This window comes from Cherax quadricarinatus, chromosome 48 (assembly GCF_038502225.1).
Source record: "Cherax quadricarinatus isolate ZL_2023a chromosome 48, ASM3850222v1, whole genome shotgun sequence".
NCBI classification, from domain to species: Eukaryota; Metazoa; Arthropoda; class Malacostraca; order Decapoda; family Parastacidae; genus Cherax; species Cherax quadricarinatus.
Window position 1 is genome coordinate 29663270 of NC_091339.1, and position 22846 is coordinate 29686115.

A 22846-nucleotide genomic window follows, 5' to 3' on the forward strand; every position below is an offset into this window, starting at 1 on the left:
AAATCCCTCCTTTAATGTGCAGGCATTGTACTTCCCACCTACAGGACTCAAGTCTGGCTAACCGGTTTCCCTGAATCCCTTCACAAAATATTACCCTGCTCACACTACAGCAGTTCGTCAGGTCCCAAAAACCATTCGTCTCCATTCACTCCTAACACACACATGTCTGCTGCATGGCCAGGTACCTTGCACAGAAAACTTCTTTTACCCCCTCCCTCCATCTTATCCTAGGACGACCCTTACCCCTCCTCCTCTTGGCTATGTGATGGGTATGGGACTGAAATTTAAGATTACAGTCAAGGAGAAGACCTAGAAATTTGCCCTGTGTGTGTCTTGATATAGGGGAACCATTTAACAGTATGTTGAGTTGAATATTTGAGGCTCTGTTGCCAAACAGCATGAAGTATGGTTTGTCTATGTTGAGAGTGAGTTTGCTGGTCATGATCCAAGCATATATCTTTAGCAGTTCATTGTTTACAGGGGTTTTGAAGCACAGCTGGGTCTGAATGGGAGTAGACATATGTAGTGTCATCTGTGAATCGAACTGGTTTAAGGAGTTGGGATGCATTGGGGAGATCACTGATGTAGATGAGAAAGAGAGTGGACCTAGGACACTACCCTGGGGTACTCCTACAGCTACAATTTGGACAGCGGAGCTGACTCCATTTGCATGTACATACTGGTGTCTGTCGTTAAGATAGGATTTTAGGTAGTCAAGAGAATGTCCTCTTATGGCGTAATGATTCAGTTTGAGGTGCAAGAGATTGTGGTCAACTGTGTCAAACGCTTTTCTTAGGTCAATAAAGAGCCCCAGAGGATATTCATTTTTACCGAGAGCTGTGTACATTAGGTCAAGCATTTGTATAATAGCATCATTCGTACTTTTTTTTGGTCTAAACCCAAACTAGCATGGGTTAAGTATGTTGTTGGATGTAAGGTAGGAGTAAAGTCGCTTGTGTATTATTTTTTCAAATATCTTGGAGAGCAAGGGCAAGTTTGATATGGGTCTGTAATTGTTCAAATCAGTTGGATCGCCACCTTTGTGGATTGGGGTGACCCTTGCTGTCTTGAGCATAGATGGGAAGGTTGAGGATTCTATAGATTTGTTAAACATTGTTGCAATAATGGGCGACAGTTCTGGTGCAGCTTTTTTATACATGAATGGTGGCAAGTTATCTAGATCACCTGATTTGTTCTTTAATGATTTAATGATGAGTGAGACTTCAGTGGGATTAGTTGGAGCTAGAAATAGAGTATTTGGATAGTTACCAGTGAGGTACTCACTCGGCTGGGTATTTGAGCTACGAATTTGACTCGCTAGCTTTGATCCTACAATAGAGAAGAAGACATTAAATTTGTTGGCCATGTCTATAGGTTGCATGTAAGGTTCATCTGGTTTAGTTAAGTCTGTCTCTCTATTTCCAGTTGGTTTCCTTGAGCCCAAAATTTTGGAGAGGGTTTACCAGGTACTTTTCACGTCACCTTTCATTTCATTAAATCTATTTTCATAATACATTTGCTTTGATTTGCATATTAGTTTTGTGAGTATTGATGTGTATCTTTTAGTAAATTCTTTAGTAATTGAGCCTAATCTGAACTGTGTTTTTTATTAATAGATTTGAAGATACTTTTTGTTAGCCATGGGCTGTTTAGCCTCTTTTCTGTGATCTGTTTTGTTTTGATTGGGCAATGTTTGTTATAGAGGTTTAGGGTTTTATGTATAAAAATTTTGATATTTTTATCGATATTATTACTGTCATCTAGCTCTCTCTGCCAATCAATGGCACCTAGTGCTAGTTTTAGGTTGAAGATTGTGACACTTAAGCAGCATATGGGAATCTTTATTCAGGAAACGTTTTGCCACACAGTGGCTTCATCAGTCCAATATGCTGCTTAAGTGTCACAATCTTCAACTTGTCGGTTTTTCAAACCATTCATCACAACTGTCAGACACTGCAGCATCATGGGATCTTGTTACAAAGAATTCTTCAACACTTGTTCAACCTTTGGACGAAGACCTACTTCGACTAGTGGATGGTACCACTATGACCCCGCCTCCGCCTGCTTCACCTCACCTCTCTACAGTATATAAGCCACTTCTACGGCCCTATGCTGTACATTCTACAAGATTGATGGACTGAACACATCGACTCCAGGCTGAGGGACTGATTACCTCATACTCCTCCTCTCCTTACGCCTTCCTCTTTGTATTGGACTGATGAAGCCACTGTGTGGCGAAACGTTTCCTGAATAAAGATTCCCATATGCTGCTTAAGTGTCACAATCTTCAACTTGTCGGTTTTTCAAACCATTCATCACATAGTTTTAGGTTGTTTATCAATGTCTCATCATGCAGGCGAAATGAGATCTTTCTTGTTTCTTGAGGCAGTTTAGATAAGTTGGTTATGAGAAAGGTAGGGCAGTGGTTTGTGGTGTTGTCTGTGATTATACCTGCTTGTAGTGGGGATATTGTGTTGGTCCAGATATGGTCAAGTAACGAGGCACTTGTCTCAGAGATTCTTGTTGGCTTTGTTATAGAGGGTAGCAACAAGCTGTTCTTCATAGCATTTGTGAAATCAGCTACTGGAGGGTCAGTTGCTTGGATAAGGTTGATGTTGAAGTCTCCTGCTAGTATCAAGATGGTGTTTATTCAACTCTGACTCAACTATCATGTTTCTAAGGTTACTGTTAAAAGTGTAAGTATTTGAGTGTGGTAGTCTGTAGACTGCGCCAACTATTATAGGCTTCTTAAGTGTTCTTGATGTGAATTTAGCTATTATATATTCACTGTTTTCGTCCCATACATTAGTTGATTTCATACATTCTAGTTCATCAGAGTAATAGATGGCAGTGCCTCCTCCTGATTGGTCGGGCCTGCAGTTATGTATTGCTGTGTAACTATGGTAAATATGTCTGTCAAATCTTGTCTGAGCCAGGTTTCAGTAAGTACATATAATGAAAGTTATAGTAGCATTTAGAGACTTAAGTAGTGCAATGAGGTCATCATAGTGTTTACGCAATGATCTAACATTGTAGATGAAGACTGTAATGTTCTTGCTGACACTGAGAAGGGTATTAGTTTGACTAGCAGTGTAGTAATGGCAATTACTGTTTGGATTATGTGTGCAGTTCAATGAGAGGTTGATATCAGGATCGATAATTGCATTCATAAAGGGTACATAGAGAAATAGCTGTTACAATTATTAAAAAACAAAAAGACAAGAGCAAATGATGTTAAACCACTAAGAATTATGAACTTATGAACCAAGATAATTATTTTAAATCTAAAAATAATGGAGCTACTGAATATTAAAATAAAACACTTTAGCACCTTGATTATTTCAAAGTTAAAAGTAATGGTTTCGAGTATAAAATAAAACAGAGAATAAAACACTTAAGTACCTGGATTAGCACCTTAAATAGCACCTTAGGTGTCTTAAGTAGTTGGGAATTGATTACCATTATTCATTAACAGGCATGAAAATGCAGATTAAAATAAGGGTAAATTCTACTATACTACAGCACTGAACATGGTTGATAATGTGTTGAGATATGGCTTAACCCTTTCAGGGTCAACAGGCCCTCTCCCAGACTTGTTCTCAGGGTCGACAAATTTTCAAAAAAGAAAAAAATTATATTTTTCTTATGAGAAGATAATCTTTTCCCGATCATAATGACACCAAAAGTATGAAATTTGATGGAAAACCTACGGAATTATGATCTTGCAAAGTTAGCGGTCTCGACGATGTTTACGCATTGGTGATTTTGCCCACTTTGAGCCCTATTTTTGGCCAATTCCAATGTACAAGTCGACAAAAATCATAACTATTTCACTATAACTCCATTTTTTCTATCGAATGAGTACAAGAAACCACCCATTTACCGATTTCAACTATCCAATAAAGTGGTCAGAATTCATCAATTTTCCCAATTTCACACAAATTTCAAAAGATCCCAATTTCCAAATAGGGTCCAGAATAAACAGGAAAAACATTCCTGGCACTAAAATAACATTTCCTCTGTTCATTAGTCACATCCCCATGCCCCTCTTACATTCTTTTGCTCTCCACTTTGAATTTTTATTCTCACAAAAAATTTACTGTTATGCAGATTTACTGTTATGCAGACTACTGCAGATTTACTGTTATGCAGACTACTGCATTAGTGTAGAAATGGTATAAATAATATCAGAGCACTTGTGAAAGAATATTAGACTCACCAGTTGACGTGTATTGGATGTGTAGCATGATTTGTTTACTTTTGAACTTTGGCAAAAATCGAAGATTTCTGCTACTTTGAGCTCAATTTCAAGGTACTTTTCATTATAAAACCAATCAAAATCATCTCAATTTCTGTAATATGTCTTCCATTCTATAAAATGAGACCAGGAAAACTAGAATACCATCATAAATACCATACGAAAATACAGTGCAGTCTCTATTTTAAACCAAAAACACTGTCAAAGTTTTTTATTTTTCATTACGCACTGTGTGCTGCAGGATATTTTTTATACTGCGCACACTGACCACATAGACCCATTCTTTCATATGTAGGCCTACCAGCTTTCTCTCACTAGATTTGAGGGCGCTAGAATTTAGGCGTACTAGTACATCAAAAACCCTGGTGCGTAAGCCATACTAGTACATCAGAAACCCTGAAAGGGTTAACAAGGTTCAGTCAAACCAGTGAATGAGAGGAAACATGCTAGTTCTTGATCATTTGTTATTTCAAACCTACGACCCGTGTCTGATAATTTTACCACGATAATGCCATCACGAGTAAAGTACTGTTTTATTGATGCATTATTGTTCATGTTCAATAGGTTAAGGAAGCAGTATTGTTATTCTAAGTAAATGCTATTATTATATTTCCCTACAATATATTTGTGCACAAAAAGAAGAGCAGAGCAGAAATCAGCAACTACAGGCCAGTGTCACTCCTATCAATCACTGGTAAGATCCTTGAGACAATAATCTCAAGACAAATGACAGAGTTTTTTGACTACCACTCACTACTTTGTAACTGTCAATATGGCTTCAGGAAAGGTTACTCTGCTGCTGATCTGTTGTTAAACCTCTCCACTAAGTGGCACCAGTCACTTGATGAATCCAAAGTCAGCTGTGTGGTAGCACTGGACACTGCTGGCGCTTTCGACCGGGTGTGGCACCAGGGCCTCTTAGCAAAACTTCAAGCACTGGGAATTGCAGGCTCTACGCTATGCCTCCTCAGTGATTACCTTCATGGTAGATCTCTAAGTGTAGTTCTCAATGGAACGGAATCAGCAAGACATCGTATTGGGGCAAGTGTTCCACAAGGAAGCGTGCTGGGACCACTGTTATGGAATGTCTACTTCAACGACCTTCTTCATCTCATCCCAGAATCACATGCATATGCAGACGACTGTACACTTGACATTCACTTATCCAAGAGAAGAAATGCCAGCTGCTCTAAGCTACATCAATCACCAGCTGAGAGCTATATCAGCTTGGGGAAATAGATGGCAAGTAACATTTGCACCTGAGAAAACGCAAATGATGATCGTCTCTAGGCACCATGATGGTAATGCTGGTGCAGTAGTAAGGATGAATGGGAGGGTGTTGGCACCTGGAGAAGAAGTTGATATCCTTGGGGTGAAATTTGACTCCAAACTAACCATGAAGAACCATGTTGTAAATCTTGCAAACAAGGCAGCCAGGAAGCTTACAGCACTTCGCCGTATCTCGCATCTGCTTGACAGTAGGGGTTGCAAGATTCTGTACGAGGCACAAGTACGCTCACACCTTGAGTATGCTCCACTTTCTTGGTTTGCCTGCTCCCCTCTCATCTGCGACTGCTTGACAGAGTAGAGAACAGAGCAAGACGTCTCATCTCTTGCCTGGACCCATCCTGGATAGATGTGTCATTTCAGCAGAGCCTTCAACATAGGAGGGATGTGGGTGGCCTTACTGTTATGTACAAGGCCAATATTGTCAAAATACCACACTTGGATCCACTTCGAGGACAGGGTGAAACAAGCTTTTATGCCACAAGACGGGCAGAAAGCAGCAACTTCACTCTGGCTGTACCCTTCTCCAGAACATCACTCCATCTGAGATCATATATACCCAGGATGACTCGAGTATGGAACACATTCGTACAGCATAATGATGTCAACGAGATAAAGTCAGTTGATCAAATGAAAATGCTGGTCCACAGATGGCTCCAATTTCATCCTGTTCCCTACTTGTATGTCTCATAACAATAAAAATGCTTTCAAATGGGCTGATGTAGGTAACAGCTCTTAGCTTGCCAATAAAGTTAGGAATCCTTAACCTGTAAATAGCTTGTCAATAAAGCTAGGGATCCTTAACCTTGTCAAACCCTGTGTAAAAAAAAAAACATTCATATTACAACCCAGGAGTCCAAATGGCCTGTTATCCTGGGTGTAAAGGGAGCAAAATAAACACAGCAGAAAACTTTTGACTTATATTATCCTTCACCAATTTAGAACAGAAGTATGTACACTATATACACTATGTACAGTGATAGGTATCAGTGCACTCCACAGTAAGCAAGGCAGAATAGAAGCCACTAGAGAGCAGACCGTGCTTCAACCAGCTCTAGAATGGGAATGACAAGGTCAGACAGGAGAGTGGTACCCACATAACCTCTGCGATTGCCAAAACCATCTTCTTATTGGCTGGAACCTGGTTACTGGTTGAACGACGGGGCCCCATCGTCAACCCTCAGTCACCTGGTTTGCTGGTTGAGGGAGATAGCCTGTAAATGAGGGTGTGTACATGCGCCGAATAAAGGTTACGAACTCTTTGCATGCCACACCCCCACCCCGAGAAGGCTCAGGATTAGGCTGCCACCTCCCAGTGGTAACCGTGCCGCCATGGCACAAAATAATGGGACCGCCTTTCCTCTCAACCATCCAACTCTTAGACAGAGCTTAGCTTTTCTCGTGACAAAAGGCCAAACCCTAAACTCAGAGCGAGACAGCAGACAGTCGGGCTAACATAGGTCCAAGATACAGGCGGACGGTAGCCTGCATCCCCTCACTAAAAAAAAAAACCCACACCAGGGGATAAAAAAAAAAAAAGAGCTTGGAAGGGGTTACCACAAGTAACCTAACACATCCTAACCTAATATATAATTAAATATTGTTAGACTCTAGATAAAGAGTCTGCCAACATATTGTCTTTGCCGGCAATATATTTAATTCTGAGAGAGTAGGGTTGCAGTCTGAGCATTCACCTCATGAACCTTGTGTTATGGTTCTTCATGGCTTGGAGATATACTAGGGGATTGTGATCACTGTAGACAGTGACCACCTGTGATGTCTGGCCCACATAAACATCGAAGTGCTCCAAAGCCAGTACCAGCGCGAGGGCTTCTTTTTCAATGGTAGAGTAAGCCCTCTGATGCGGCTGGAATTTGGCAGAGAAGAAGGCTACAGGCTGCAACTCCTCGTTCCCGTTTTGCAATAGTACTGCCCCAACCCCAGACTCACAAGCATCAACCTGTAATGAGAAAGGTTTGGAGAAGTCTGGAGACAAAAGAGTGGGTGCAGTACACAATAATCTTTTTGCTTTCGTAAAAGCATCCTGAGCAACTGAAGTCCAAATAAAGGGAACTTTGTGACTGGTAAGAGAGGTAAGAGGGGCTACGAATCTGAATTTTTTTTACAGAATCTTCTATAAAATCCTATCATAATTAGGAAATGTTGAAGAGATTTCCTATCATGAGGAACTGGATAATCTTTAATGGCCAGAACTTTAGCAAGTTTAGGAGCAACTTTACCACTACCTACTTCATGGCCTAGAAAAGTAACAGTGGACTGCCCAAAGGAAGACTTAGATAAATTAACAGTTAAATGGGTACTCTGAAAGGTCTCAAAAAGAGCCTTAAGTCTAAATAGGTGTTGATCCCAAGTATCAGACACCACAACAATATCATCCAGGTACGCTGCCGTGCCTTCAAGTCCTTTAATAGCCTGATGGATAAGTTTCTGGAATGAAGACGGGGAGTTTTTCATTCCGAAGGGGGTAACTGTATATTGATAATGACCTCCTGGAATTATGAAGGCAGAGATTTCCTTCGCCTTATCCGTCAAAGGTACCTGATAGTAACCTTTAAGGAGATCTAACCTGGACACAAAAGTAGCCTTACCCACAAAGTCGATTACCTCATCCAGATGAGGAAGAGGGTAAGCATCTGTGATTGTGACCTCATTCACCTTACAGTAGTCTGTACACATACGAAACCCTCCATCAGCTTTTTTAACAAGAATGCACGGTGACGCCCATGGACTAGATGACTCCTCCACTAACCCATGCTCTAACAGAAATTCTACTTCCTGCTGAAGTAGCCTCTGCTTTTCAGGATTAGCTCTGTAGGGGGAGAGTTTAAAAGGTTTAGAGTTTCCCACATCTACATCATGATAACCTAACGTACATTTTTTCGGCACATCCGAAAAAATATCAGGGTATGAGTGTAGAAGCGCAGTTAAACTTGTTGCTCGAGTTTCAGATAGTCCCTCCATTAAAGGGCTAGAGTCCTTGAGGAGGAGAGAGTTTGGAAGTTTAACATTAACTTCATGAATAGAGTGCAAAGAGTCAGAGTCGTCCTCAGAGGTAGAGGACAGAGTCATTACTGGGACTTTATTTGGTGTGTGAAAAGATTTTAACTGATTAATGTGGCAAGTTTTAGTTTTTGAGGTCTTATCAAGGGGAGCTACCACATAATTTACATTAGATAATTTACCTACAATTTGCATAGGTCCCGTAAATCTAGCTTTTAAGGTGTGGCCAGGTATAGGTTCCTGCATCAACACCTTGTCTCCTGGATGGAAGGAGTGGAATTGTGCATTTCTGTCATACCTCTGTTTCATCTTATTTTGAGCTGCCTTTAGGTTAGCCTTGGCTAACTGACATGCCACCTGCAACCTTGAAGACGGGTTGTAGAGTGTTGAGCTAACGTCTTCTCCCATCCATCCTTCTTTGAGCACCCGAAGAGGACCTCATACATTGTGCCCAAAGATCAGCTCGAACGGACTATACCCGGTAGACTCTTGCACCGTTTCTCGCACTGAGAACAGCAACAAAGGTAGTGATTCATCCCAGTCTGTAGGAAAATGCATGCAAAAAGTTCTCATCATGGTTTTTAGCGTCTGATGGAATCTTTCCAAGGCGCCTTGGGACTGAGGATGATAGGCAGTGGATAAGTTGTGAATTATCCCTAACTTAGTTAATGCTTCCCTAAATGCTTTGGCAGTGAAGTTAGTTCCTTGATCACTTTGAATAGTTTTAGGAATGCCAAAACAAGAAATAAATCTAGTCAAAGCTTTAAGAATTGCTTTAGTATTAATACTGCGCATGGGAATTGCTTCAGGGTATCTAGTTAATCTATCCATAATGGTTTATAAATAAATACTGATTTCCCGACTTTGACCTAGGTAGTGGACCTACACAATCTACAATTAAATCTGCAAAACGTTCTCCATCAGCAGGTATAGGTTGAAGAGGTGCAGGTTTAATGGAATGTCCAGGTTTCCCTACTTGCTGACATTCTTGGCAACACCGGATATGATTCTTCACATCCTGCTTTAATTTTGGCCAATAAAATTCTTTTGTAATTCTATATAATGTTTTAGTAATTCCTAGGTGACCTCCTAATGAAGTATTATGAGCTATATTCAATATTTGAGGTCTAAACTTTGTTGGAACCACTAACCTGTCAGACAATTGTCGGCCCTCTATCTCCTTACCAGTCTCAGTACAGAACAAATAGTCGTTTTTAAGTTTATACTTGACCGGATGATCCAAAGAGGATTTACCCATGGCTGCCTGAAAAGCGAAATTTAAAGAAGGGTCCTTTCGTTTTTCCTCCCGAAAGGACAGTCCCTCAGGCATAGAAACAGAGATATCTGGCAATCCTGCAACCTGGGAATAGGAAGGCTTGATCGGGGTCTGTTCACTTGATCTATGAGGCCCTGGCCAGTGGCTATTCCGAGATCGGAGTCGTCCAAGGATAGGTCAACATTCTCGCCAGACAACCTTTGGGATGTTGCCCGAGTTATGACCAACACTGGAGAAGAATTAATCATTATGGGTTCAGGACACACTAGCAGCGGTAATGTTATTACCCAGTAATAACATGGCATCTTTCATGGGGAATCCTTCGGATACACCCACAGTCAAGTATCCAGTGTAATATTTGCACTGTACATAAATTTTATGCAAAGGGACAGAATATATAGCTTGTTGCGGCCCCTGCCAAACTAGCGGTTAAATAGTTAACCTGCCGGCCGGCAGTACCACTGGGTGCGTCATCAAACCCAATGTGGGGGCTGCTGAGCCGGCCTTAGAGCAGTAAGAGCCTGAGTGCCTCACGGTACACACCTAAGCAGTAGGTACCTGACCACCGAAGGGTACACGTCTACTGGCTTTAGTAACAGTATGTACCAGAGCGCCTCGCTGTACACACCTAAGCAGTAGGTACCTGACCACCGAAGGGTACACGTCTACTGGCTTTAGTAACAGTATGTACCAGAGCGCCTCGCTGTACACACCTAAGCAGTAGGTACCTGACCACCGAAGGGTACACGTCTACTGGCTTTAGTAACAGTATGTACCAGAGCGCCTCGCTGTACACATCTATGCAGTAGGTACCTGACCACCGAAGGGTACACGTCTACTGGCTTTAGTAACAGTATGTACCAGAGCGCCTCGCTGTACACACCTAAGCAGTAGGTACCTGACCACCGAAGGGTACACGTCTACTGGCTTTAGAAATATTATGTACCTGAGCGCCTCGCTGTACACACCTAAGCAGTAGGTACCTGACCACCGAAGGGTACACGTCTACTGGCTTTAGTAACAGTATGTACCAGAGCGCCTCGCTGTACACACCTAAGCAGTAGGTACCTGACCACCGAAGGGTACACGTCTACTGGCTTTAGTAACAGTATGTACACACCTAAGCAGTAGGTACCTGACCACCGAAGGGTACACGTCTACTGGCTTTAGTAACAGTATGTACCAGAGCGCCTCGCTGTACACACCTAAGCAGTAGGTACCTGACCACCGAAGGGTACACGTCTACTGGCTTTAGTAACAGTATGTACCAGAGCGCCTCGCTGTACACACCTAAGCAGTAGGTACCTGACCACCGAAGGGTACACGTCTACTGGCTTTAGAAATATTATGTACCTGAGCGCCTCGCTGTACACACCTAAGCAGTAGGTACCTGACCACCGAAGGGTACACGTCTACTGGCTTCAATATTAAGTACCTGAACTCCTCAGGGTACACGTCTATGCAGTAGGTACCTGACCACCGAATCGTACCTATCTACTGGCGTTAGAAGAACCGCTCACCGCAGCTCACTGAGTCTGTTGGCCTCAGTTACTTGACGGCCGCAATCAGTGAGCTTGCAGCATGGTGTTCGGCTAGCGGTGTGTCAACCGCCTTTGGAGAGGATTTACTGGACTACCGGTGATGTCTGTGGACTCACCGTCTACGTTGATCAACTGTGGGCCGGAGTCGTCAGATGCTGTTTAGTGGGACATTACATGAAGAAAAGGTTGGAGTGTTACACTGAACTGGGCCAGGACCGTAGTGTGACACTGAGGGACGTACGATGGAGTGGAACACTGAGATATGCACAGGACCGTAGTGGAACACTGAGATGAAAAGGGTGTCGTGGGACACTGAAGATGGCCTGGTTGTAGTGTACACTGAACAGTGTCGTGTGACTGACTTCGTGTCGTGAGAGGCAGTTGATTGTAATTTATTATTATAAAAATGTTATTTATAATTTATTGTTTTAGCATAGAGATATATATATATAGTGACAGTAGTGTCAAGAGTTGTACCCTGTGTAGGGTTATTAATTATATTTTAGTAAAATGCTAATTATAATTTATTATAGTAACATGTACAAATATCATAGTTCAAATACCTCTAGACCAAAGATAGTTGATTTTTATATATTAAAGATTAATTTATATTAATGTGTGTATTTATGTATCCCGAACTCTTTATTACAAAAGGAGTAAATCTTAATACCATCGTCTTTTAAAAATTACTTTTTTTGTAATATATGAGTGGCCTGTCCGGGAGGATAATGATTATCTAGAATGATTTCTGGACGATCATATCCGGGATGACGGTTCGGGATACATATTACATTGATCTTTGTGTGTCGGTCCTTTTGTGGTGGGGGTGTTGCGGCCCCTGCCAAACTAGCGGTTAAATAGTTAACCTGCCGGCCGGCAGTACCACTGGGTGCGTCATCAAACCCAATGTGGGGGCTGCTGAGCCGGCCTTAGAGCAGTAAGAGCCTGAGTGCCTCACGGTACACACCTAAGCAGTAGGTACCTGACCACCGAAGGGTACACGTCTACTGGCTTTAGTAACAGTATGTACCAGAGCGCCTCGCTGTACACACCTAAGCAGTAGGTACCTGACCACCGAAGGGTACACGTCTACTGGCTTTAGTAACAGTATGTACCAGAGCGCCTCGCTGTACACACCTAAGCAGTAGGTACCTGACCACCGAAGGGTACACGTCTACTGGCTTTAGTAACAGTATGTACCAGAGCGCCTCGCTGTACACATCTATGCAGTAGGTACCTGACCACCGAAGGGTACACGTCTACTGGCTTTAGTAACAGTATGTACCAGAGCGCCTCGCTGTACACACCTAAGCAGTAGGTACCTGACCACCGAAGGGTACACGTCTACTGGCTTTAGAAATATTATGTACCTGAGCGCCTCGCTGTACACACCTAAGCAGTAGGTACCTGACCACCGAAGGGTACACGTCTACTGGCTTTAGTAACAGTATGTACCAGAGCGCCTCGCTGTACACACCTAAGCAGTAGGTACCTGACCACCGAAGGGTACACGTCTACTGGCTTTAGTAACAGTATGTACACACCTAAGCAGTAGGTACCTGACCACCGAAGGGTACACGTCTACTGGCTTTAGTAACAGTATGTACCAGAGCGCCTCGCTGTACACACCTAAGCAGTAGGTACCTGACCACCGAAGGGTACACGTCTACTGGCTTTAGTAACAGTATGTACCAGAGCGCCTCGCTGTACACACCTAAGCAGTAGGTACCTGACCACCGAAGGGTACACGTCTACTGGCTTTAGAAATATTATGTACCTGAGCGCCTCGCTGTACACACCTAAGCAGTAGGTACCTGACCACCGAAGGGTACACGTCTACTGGCTTCAATATTAAGTACCTGAACTCCTCAGGGTACACGTCTATGCAGTAGGTACCTGACCACCGAATCGTACCTATCTACTGGCGTTAGAAGAACCGCTCACCGCAGCTCACTGAGTCTGTTGGCCTCAGTTACTTGACGGCCGCATTCAGTGAGCTTGCAGCATGGTGTTCGGCTAGCGGTGTGTCAACCGCCTTTGGAGAGGATTTACTGGACTACCGGTGATGTCTGTGGACTCACCGTCTACGTTGATCAACTGTGGGCCGGAGTCGTCAGATGCTGTTTAGTGGGACATTACATGAAGAAAAGGTTGGAGTGTTACACTGAACTGGGCCAGGACCGTAGTGTGACACTGAGGGACGTACGATGGAGTGGAACACTGAGATATGCACAGGACCGTAGTGGAACACTGAGATGAAAAGGGTGTCGTGGGACACTGAAGATGGCCTGGTTGTAGTGTACACTGAACAGTGTCGTGTGACTGACTTCGTGTCGTGAGAGGCAGTTGATTGTAATTTATTATTATAAAAATGTTATTTATAATTTATTGTTTTAGCATAGAGATATATATATATAGTGACAGTAGTGTCAAGAGTTGTACCCTGTGTAGGGTTATTAATTATATTTTAGTAAAATGCTAATTATAATTTATTATAGTAACATGTACAAATATCATAGTTCAAATACCTCTAGACCAAAGATAGTTGATTTTTATATATTAAAGATTAATTTATATTAATGTGTGTATTTATGTATCCCGAACTCTTTATTACAAAAGGAGTAAATCTTAATACCATCGTCTTTTAAAAATTACTTTTTTTGTAATATAGCTCCTCCAAATGCTTCCAACAAAACGGAGGAATTTAAGGAGGTATTCTTTGAAAGGGGTAATATTCCTTCTCTTATAAGTGGGCAATATGCTCCAGTATCTCTAAAGGTTTTGACTTCAGTTGTTTTGGAGTTTTCCTGAAGGGAAATAAGATTCTGACAGTAGTAAGGGGCCATCCCTTTTTCTACTTCTTTCAGGGACATGTTACTAGGGATATTAGAGATTTTCCCAATGGGTTGGGGTTTTTGGGGGCAGTTGGGACGGATGTGACCTACTTGGTTACAGACGTAGCAGATGACAGGCTTGCCCTTTACTCCCTGCTGACGTTGCAACTGGTGTCGCTCTGGCTGATGTCTCTCTGGATACTGTTGTCGAGTTGCACCATGAGGGGTTTGTCTCTCACCAAGTGGACCATAAGCTGAGAAGCGAGGCTCACCAGGTGACTTAGTTGGCTGATGTAGATGTTCTCCTTCCGGCTGGCACTTCATCCTTCAAGGTTGACGATCTCTGCTCATGCCAGGCTGTTGAAAAGAGAGACGGGACCGCTTGGACAAGGAGCGGTTAGTTTCAAAGGTATCAGCCAACCTGGCTGCCTCCAATGCAGTGGTTAAGTCACGATCCTGCAGAAAGACTCGAACCTCTGGTTCCACAGATTCCAGCAGGTTGTCAACCAGAATAAGCTGCACAAGATCATCAAAGGTAGCAACACCACTTGCTTTATACCAGCTGGTAAAAGCTTTGGTCTGCTGTCGCACAAAATCAACCAGGGATTGACCAACCTGTCGTCTACCTAGCTTGAAAAGCTTCTGATACTTAGCTGGGATACAAGTATATGCTCCCAACACTGTGGTCTTCACTACTTTATAATTGGAAAAATCAGAGTCATTTAACACTGACGTAAATTCCTGTGCCTTACCAAACAATGCTGTGTGAACCAACGATGCCCAATGCTGTTCCGGCCACCTCAAGGCTCGAGCCTGATTTTCATAGCTTTCGAAAAATTGTTCTGGTTCGGCCTCATTGAAGCGGGGAACAAGCTGTACTGCTTTCTGTACACTAAAATCACTTACAAGATGCGAAAACTGCCTTTTCTTTTTCCCTATCATATTCTTCTTTTGCAAATCCTCTCTGTTCCCTAGTCTGCTCAAGATTGATTTTTGCCAGCTCAAGCGCCAACGCCACTGATTCACCTTGAGACAACCCTGCTGCACTAGACTGACGGTTTTGCTCCATTGATGTATCATCTTCCTCTTGTGAGAACATAGTTTTATTCCTAGCTCCCGTAGAGGGAGGAGTCTGATGTGCCATCTCTTCTTCTCGAAGTTTGTCGGTGATCAGTGAACGCAGTTGCGCAGCTGTGAGAGTGCGTTCGTAATCAATGCCAATGGAACGAGCAATTTGCCAACAACGCTGTAGGGACAATTTAGGTAGGTTAAACAAAGTATATGCCGACACCAGACGTCTGACTCGTCTAGGTGGCATACCCCAGTATATAAGTTATTTGCTATGCACAGTACAATTACAGAATACCCCAACGTAACACGTTATTTGCAGAACACGCTTAGCTATGCACAGTACGATAGCAGAATACGCATACAAGGTGGATACGCAATAGCAAAGCTGACTGCAAAATCTTCACACCGAACAAGCTAGTAGCAAGTTGTTAAACGATCACACAATAACAAGGCTGACCATAGCAAAGCAACTGACACGCAAAGTTTGTAAAGCGTTGGCAAAGCTAATGCAATGCCAGACAGCAAGCTACACAATGTTTCTGCTTCCAGCTTCACCCTAGGCTCAACCCTTTCTCTAAGTCCAGCTCCAGCTCCTGGACAGGCCCCCATATTACAACCCAGGAGTCCAAATGGCCTGTTATCCTGGGTGTAAAGGGAGCAAAATAAACACAGCAGAAAACTTTTGACTTATATTATCCTTCACCAATTTAGAACAGAAGTATGTACACTATATACACTATGTACAGCGATAGGTATTAGTGCACTCCATGGTAAGCAAGGCAGAATAGAAGCCACTAGAGAGCAGACCGTGCTTCAACCAGCTCTAGAATGGGAATGACAAGGGCAGACAGGAGAGTGGTACCCACATAACCTCTGCGATTGCCAAAACCATGTTCTTATTGGCTGGAACCTGGTTACTGGTTGAATGACGGGGTCCCATCGTCAACCCTCAGTCACCTGGTTCGCTGGTTGGGGGGGATAGCCTGTAAATGAGGGTGTGTACATGCGCCGAATAAAGGTTACGTACTCTTTGCATGCCACAATTCGCAAGGTTCTTGATCCCCTAACCCTTGCAAATGAGGAGGGCCTCCTGTATATACCCTCCAAGTCATTCTATTTTGCTCCAGCTGTAATGACCAAACCACCTCAATAACCCCTCTTCAGCCCTTTGAATAATACTTTTTTTAACTCCACAACTCCTCCTAATTTCCACACTATGAATTCTCTGCATAATATTTACAATGCACATTGCCTTTAGACACAACATCTCCACTGCCTCCAGGCTCCTCCTCGCTGCAGTATTCACACCCCCATGCTTCACACCCATGTAAGAGTGTTGGTACCACTATGCTCTCGTACATTTCCTTCTTTGCCTCCATGGGTAACATTTTTTTGTCTCCACAGACACCTTCATTAATTCTATGGTTAACCTCATCCTTCATAAATGCATCTGCTGACAAATTTACTCTGAAATATCTGAACTTCTTCCACATTCCCTCCCTCCAATGTGATATCCAATTTTTCTTTACCTAACTCGTTTGATACCCTCATTACCTTACTCTTATCTATGTTCACTTTCAACTTTCTTTCTTTACACACCCTCCTAAACTCATCCATTAACCTTTGCAACATCTCTTCAGCATCTCCCAAAAGCACAGTATCATCAGCAAAAAGTAACTGTGACAACTCCCATTTTGTTTTTGATTCCCCATAATTTAATCCCACCCCTCTCCCCAACACCCTAGCATTTATTTTTACAACTCATCTATAAATATGTTAAATAACCATGGTGACATTACACACCCCTGTCTAAGGCCTACTTTTATTGAAAAGTAATCTCTCTCTCCCTCTCTCTCTCTCTCTCTCTCTCTCTCTGACACACCCTAACCTGAGCCTCTCTATCCTCATAAAACTCTTTACAGCATTTAGTAACTTACTACCTATTCCATACACTCGCAACATCTACCACATTGCTTCCCTATCAACCCTATCATATGTCTTTTCTAAATCCATAAATGCAATGAAAACAACCCTACCTTTATCTAAATACTGTTCACATATATGCTTCAATGTAAACACTTGACCTACACATTCCCTACCCACTCCTTGTTCATCCGCAATCCTGCTCTCTGTCTTACCTCTTTCAATATTAATCCTACCATACACTTCACCTGGTATACTCAGTAAACCACTACTACTTTCTTTCAACTAACCGGCCATGTCCCACCAAGGCAGGATGACCCAAAAAGAAAAACAAAAGTTTCTCTTTTTAACTTTAGTAATGTATACAGGAGAAGGGGTTACTATCCCCCTGCTCCTGGCATTTTAGTTACCTCTTATGGCATGCATGGCTTACGGAAGAAGAATTCTGTTCCACTTCCCCATGGAGAATTCAGTAAACTTATTCCCCTATTATTACAATCTTTCTTGTCCCACTTTCCCTTATATAAAGGAATTATACATGCTCTCTGCCAATCACTAGGTACCTTCCCTTCTTTCAAATATTTATTGAACAAAAGAACCAACCACTCCTACACTATACCTTCCCCTGTTTTTAACATTTCTGTCATGATCCCATCAGTTCCAGCTGCTTTACCTCCTTTCATTCTACGTAATGCCTCATGCACCTTCCCCACACTCACATCCAGCTCATCTTCACTCCTAAAAGATGTTATGCCTCCCTGGCCAACGCATGAAATTACTGCCTCCCTCTCTTCATCAACATTTAAACAGTTCCTCAACATATTCCTGCCATTTTCCCAATACCTCCAACTCCCCATCAACTAACTCCCATATTCTGTTTTTAACTGTCAAATCCATTTGTTCCCTAAGTTTTCTTAACATATTTATCTCACTCCAAAATTTTTTCTTATTCTCAGCAAAATCTGTTGACAGCACCTCATCCACTCTATCATTTGCTCTCCTTCTGCACTCCCTCATCACCCCCTTCACCTCTCTTTTACTCTCTATATACTCTACCCTTCTTATATCATTTCTGCTTTGTAAAAAAATCCCTCATATGTGACCTTTTCTGTTTTATCACACCCTTTACCTCTTCATTCCAGCAATCACTCCTCTTTCCTCCTGCACCCACCCTCCTATAACCACAAACGTCTGCTCCACCTTCCAACACTGCCTTTTAAAACTATTGCACCCCTCTTCAATCCCCATACTACCTATACTCTCATTAGCCCACCTTTCTCCCAATAGCTACTTATATCTCACCCTAATTTCCTCCTCCCACAGTTTATAAAATCTCACCTCTCTCTTACTTGCTGTTGCAGTTTTCCCTTGCTCCATCTACCTCTTACTCTAACTGCAGCTACAACTAAATAATGATCCAATATATCTGCTGCCCCTCTATAAACCTACACATCCTGAAGACTACCCATCAACCTTTTATCCACCAATACATAATCTAACAAACTTTTATTTACATTTCAAAAAAAAGCTTTTGTCAGAGTTCCTTTGGAAAAGCTAATTTAGAAATTGCAAAACAAGATAAAAATAAAAGCAAGTTAATAGTGGATGAGAGATTTGCTGCTTGAAAGAAAAATACAAAGTATAAGGAAAAAAAAAAAAGTTTTTCTGGGAAAGGATCACCAGCAGGTTTCCACAAGGATCACCATTTGCCCCAATAATGTGTTTAACACATCAATGATTGTCCAGAAGGAATAAACATTACAGTTAGAAGAAAAGATGATTATATTTTGATAAGTATCTGTGAAGGTTAATAATCCAGGATAATCCGAGTCATGACAGTGCAAAATAAACAATGTTGACATTCCTGGCACTAAAACACTTCCTTTGTTGGCTTTAAACAGGATAAAGTCATCAAAACTGTTGATGCATAAACTGCACCCAGACCGCTAAATTTGTGTCTGTAATTCCGGAAATTTTCCATAAAATTTCATAATTCTGGTGTCTTTACCTTCAGCAAAAGATTCTCTATCATTTAAAAAAAAAAAAAAAGTAAAAAGTAAAGCAATATTAATTTCAGGGGTCTGGAAAGTGAAATGGTGAAAGAACCAACCTGAATATTACATAAATATGTCCTGAGTTACATACAACATTTTTATTCAGATTTGTCCAATGTCCTCTCTTTGACAAACAATAATCAAGACAAGTTTACATACTTGCACAAGATCAATTCCATCTCCATCTTCCAGAATAGCACCACCACACACATACAGCTTTCCTTGACATGCAGCAATAGCTGGTGAAGTAAGGGCCAATTTCATGGAAGCCACTGGACTCCAAGAGTTAGTGCGAGGATCATAACGTTCTACATCAGTCAACCTATTTGATCCATCCCAACCACCTACTGCATACACATAACCATCTAATGTTGCTGAACCTACAAAATATAATATAAACTTATTATTAGTAGTAGTAATTTTTAACAAAATAAGCACAACATTTTCTGACAAATAAACAGCAAAGCAGTAATTACAGTATTCCACAAAGCATCAGCTGAAATAAATTTTAACAGCAATATTGTGAGTACTCTCAGATAAATATTACGGTGATACTGCGAGCACACTCAGATAAATATTAGACTAAAAAAACAAAATCATATCTTTTACCTAATTCTGATCTTGGCTTAGACATAGGTGCCAAGTCGTGCCACTCATCCAAGACCGGGTCATAGCGCCACAAACATCGAGTCACTGTTCCATCAGGGAACTCACCTCCAGCCAAATACAAAACATTTTCTCCAGATACAACCAATCCATGTTTACTAATAAAAGTAAAAAGAAAAATATTAAGGTCATTTATTTTTTCTAAACTCAATGTTTAAAACAATGTGTGCTTATTTATTCTATGAGCACAGCAGCCTTAACGACATATGCACAGCAACCTCATGCAATGTGTGCACAGCAGTCTTATTGACATATGCACAGCAACCTCATGCAATATGTGCACAGCAACCTCATGCAATATATATACACAGCAACCTCATGTAATATATATATACAGCAACCTCACGCAACATATACACAGCAACCTCATGCAATATATACATAGCAGCCTCATGCAATATATGCACAGCAACCTCATGCAATATATTCACAGCAACCTCATACAATATATATACAGTGGAACCTCTGGTCATGAAAGCTTCCGAACACGAACAAAACAGTTCACAACCAAAAAATTCGCCAAATTTTTGCATCTGGTCGCAAACACATAATCAGGTGCCAAACAAACACAGCTGCGCCAATTTTCACATTCCGCACCTATTTTTTGCATGTGCCAATTTTCCCCACTTCATGTTTGTGTACACCTAACAAAGACCCTCGCCTTGTAGTCAGTCTAAGTCAGAATTGTGTTCATTCGCTGTGAATTCAAGGATAAAGTACCATCCTTTTATCCCCTCCTGGATACAGTGATACCCCGAGTTTCGAACTTTCTTCGTTCCAGAAGGCTTTTCAAGTGCCATTACTGAATGAATTTGTTCCCATAAGGAATAATGTAAATTAGATTAGTCCGTTTCAGACACAAAAAATACACTTACAAAAGCACCTACAATAATACACTTACATAACTGGTCGTGCTGGGAGCAGTTCGAAACTCGGAGTACCACTGTACTTGTACGTATTAGAGAAACTGTAGTGTAGTACAGTGCTGTGATATACACTCAAAATGCACCATAAAACTAAGTATAGTGGACCCTCGACCAACGGCTTTAATCCGTTCCAAAGAGCTAGCCTTTAGTCAAATTAACTGTTAGTCAAATTAATTTTCCCCACAAGAAATAATGGAAATAGAATTAATCCGTTCCAGACACCCAAAAATATTAAAAATAATTTTTTTTACATGAAATATACATTTCCCTATGCAGAAACGAATGGTACATGCAAAATACACAATAATTAAATGCCACTTACCTTTATTGTGGAGTTGTTGATGAGTGATGTGCCAGCAGCAGGGGAGATTCAGGTGTTCTATTGTTAGGAAGGGGAATCCCCTTCCATAAAGACTTCAGGTACCGAGTCCTTTGGTGGGGTTACCTCACTTCTTGGTTTTTTAATGCCACTAGAACCAGCTTGAGAATCACTGGACCCCTGTCGGACAAAATATCTGTCCAGAGAGCTCTGTTTCTCGAGTGTCCTTAGGATTTCCCTAAAATGGGACACAAGAGTGTCATTGTACATGTTGTCAATATGGCTTGCAACAGCTGTAACAGGATCAAATTCATCCATAAATGCTTGCACCTTTGTAAACACTGTACACATTTCCTTAATCCTTGATGAAGGCAACTTCATCTGTCTCTCTTCCTCCTGCTCTGAAGCACATTCCTGATCTGTGATCTGTTGCTGTTGCACCTCAAGCTCTTGCAGCTCTGCAGTGGTTAGTTCTTCATCGTCGTTCTGCACCAACTCTTTCACATCCTCACCACAAACCTCCAACCCCATGGACTTCCCCAATGACACAACTGATTCCACAACTGGCATAGGCTCCTGAGGGTTAGCCCCAAACCCTTGAAAAATCCCTCTTGTACACACTGTGGCCACAGTTTTCTCCAAGCAGAATTCAAAGTCCTGCAAGTCACTCCCTCTCAAGCCTTACCTATAAGGTATATGCAACTGAGGATACTGAAATGATCTTTCCAAAACTCTCTTAGGGCCAATTGAGTGTCTGAGGTCACTTCAAAGCACTTTTGCAACACTGCTTTTGTGTAGAGTTTTTTGAAGTTTGAAATGACCTGCTGGTCCATGCGCTGGAGGAGTTGTACTAGGAGGCAAAAACTTAACTTTTATGAAGCTAAACTCCCCCGCAATTTGCTCTTGCAAGTCGTGAGGATGAGCAGGAGCATCGTCCATTACCAGGAGGCACTTGAGTGACAATTTATTTTCCAGGAGGTAATTTTTCACAGTGGGGCCAAACACATCATAAAACCACTCCAGGAAAGTTTCCCTAGTGACCCATGCCTTACTGTTTGATCTCCACATCACACACAAATTACCCTTGACGATACTGATTTTCCTGAACACTCTGAGAGTTTCAGAGTGATACATGAACAAAGGTTTCACATTGCAATCACCACTAGCATTACTGCATAACATAAGTGTGAGCCTGTCTTTCATAGGCTGGGAGTGCTTTTTCCTCCTGAGTAATGTAGCTCCTGTTTGGCATTTTCTTCCAAAACAGGCCTGTTTCGTCACAATTAAACACTTGTTGGGGTTTTAAGTTTTCAGTCTCTATGTACTCCTTAAAATCCTGTACGTATCTTTTCAGCTGCGTTTTTGTCTGGCAGCCGCACCATGCCTTATGACACTGTGTATGCCACTACGATTCTTAAATCTCTCAAACTAGCCTTTGCTGGCCTTAACCCTTTGACTGTTTTCGACGTATAAATACGTCTTACGAGCCAATGTTTCTGACGTATATATACTCAATAATTCTAGCGGCTTCAAATCAAGCGGGAGAAAGCTGGTAGGCCCACATGTGAGAGAATGGGTCTGTGTGGTCAGTGTGCATCACATAAAAAAAAATCCTGCAGCACACATTGCGTAATGGGAAAAAAAAAATTCTGATCGTTTTTTTGGAATAA

General features: G+C 41.8%; 1 protein-coding gene across 1 annotated transcript in view; it reads right to left on the reverse strand.

The window, feature by feature from the left end:
- Positions 1–22846, reverse strand: part of LOC128696031 (kelch-like ECH-associated protein 1) — a 74172-nt gene that overhangs the window by 27837 nt on the left and 23489 nt on the right. The window contains exons 2-3 of the mRNA XM_070095054.1: positions 19875–20029; positions 19425–19645 (exon numbers count right to left, since the gene is read on the reverse strand). Coding sequence (XP_069951155.1) covers positions 19425–19645; positions 19875–19899 — 246 coding nt within the window. The 5' untranslated portion in view covers positions 19900–20029. The remainder of the gene's footprint in view (positions 1–19424; positions 19646–19874; positions 20030–22846) is intronic.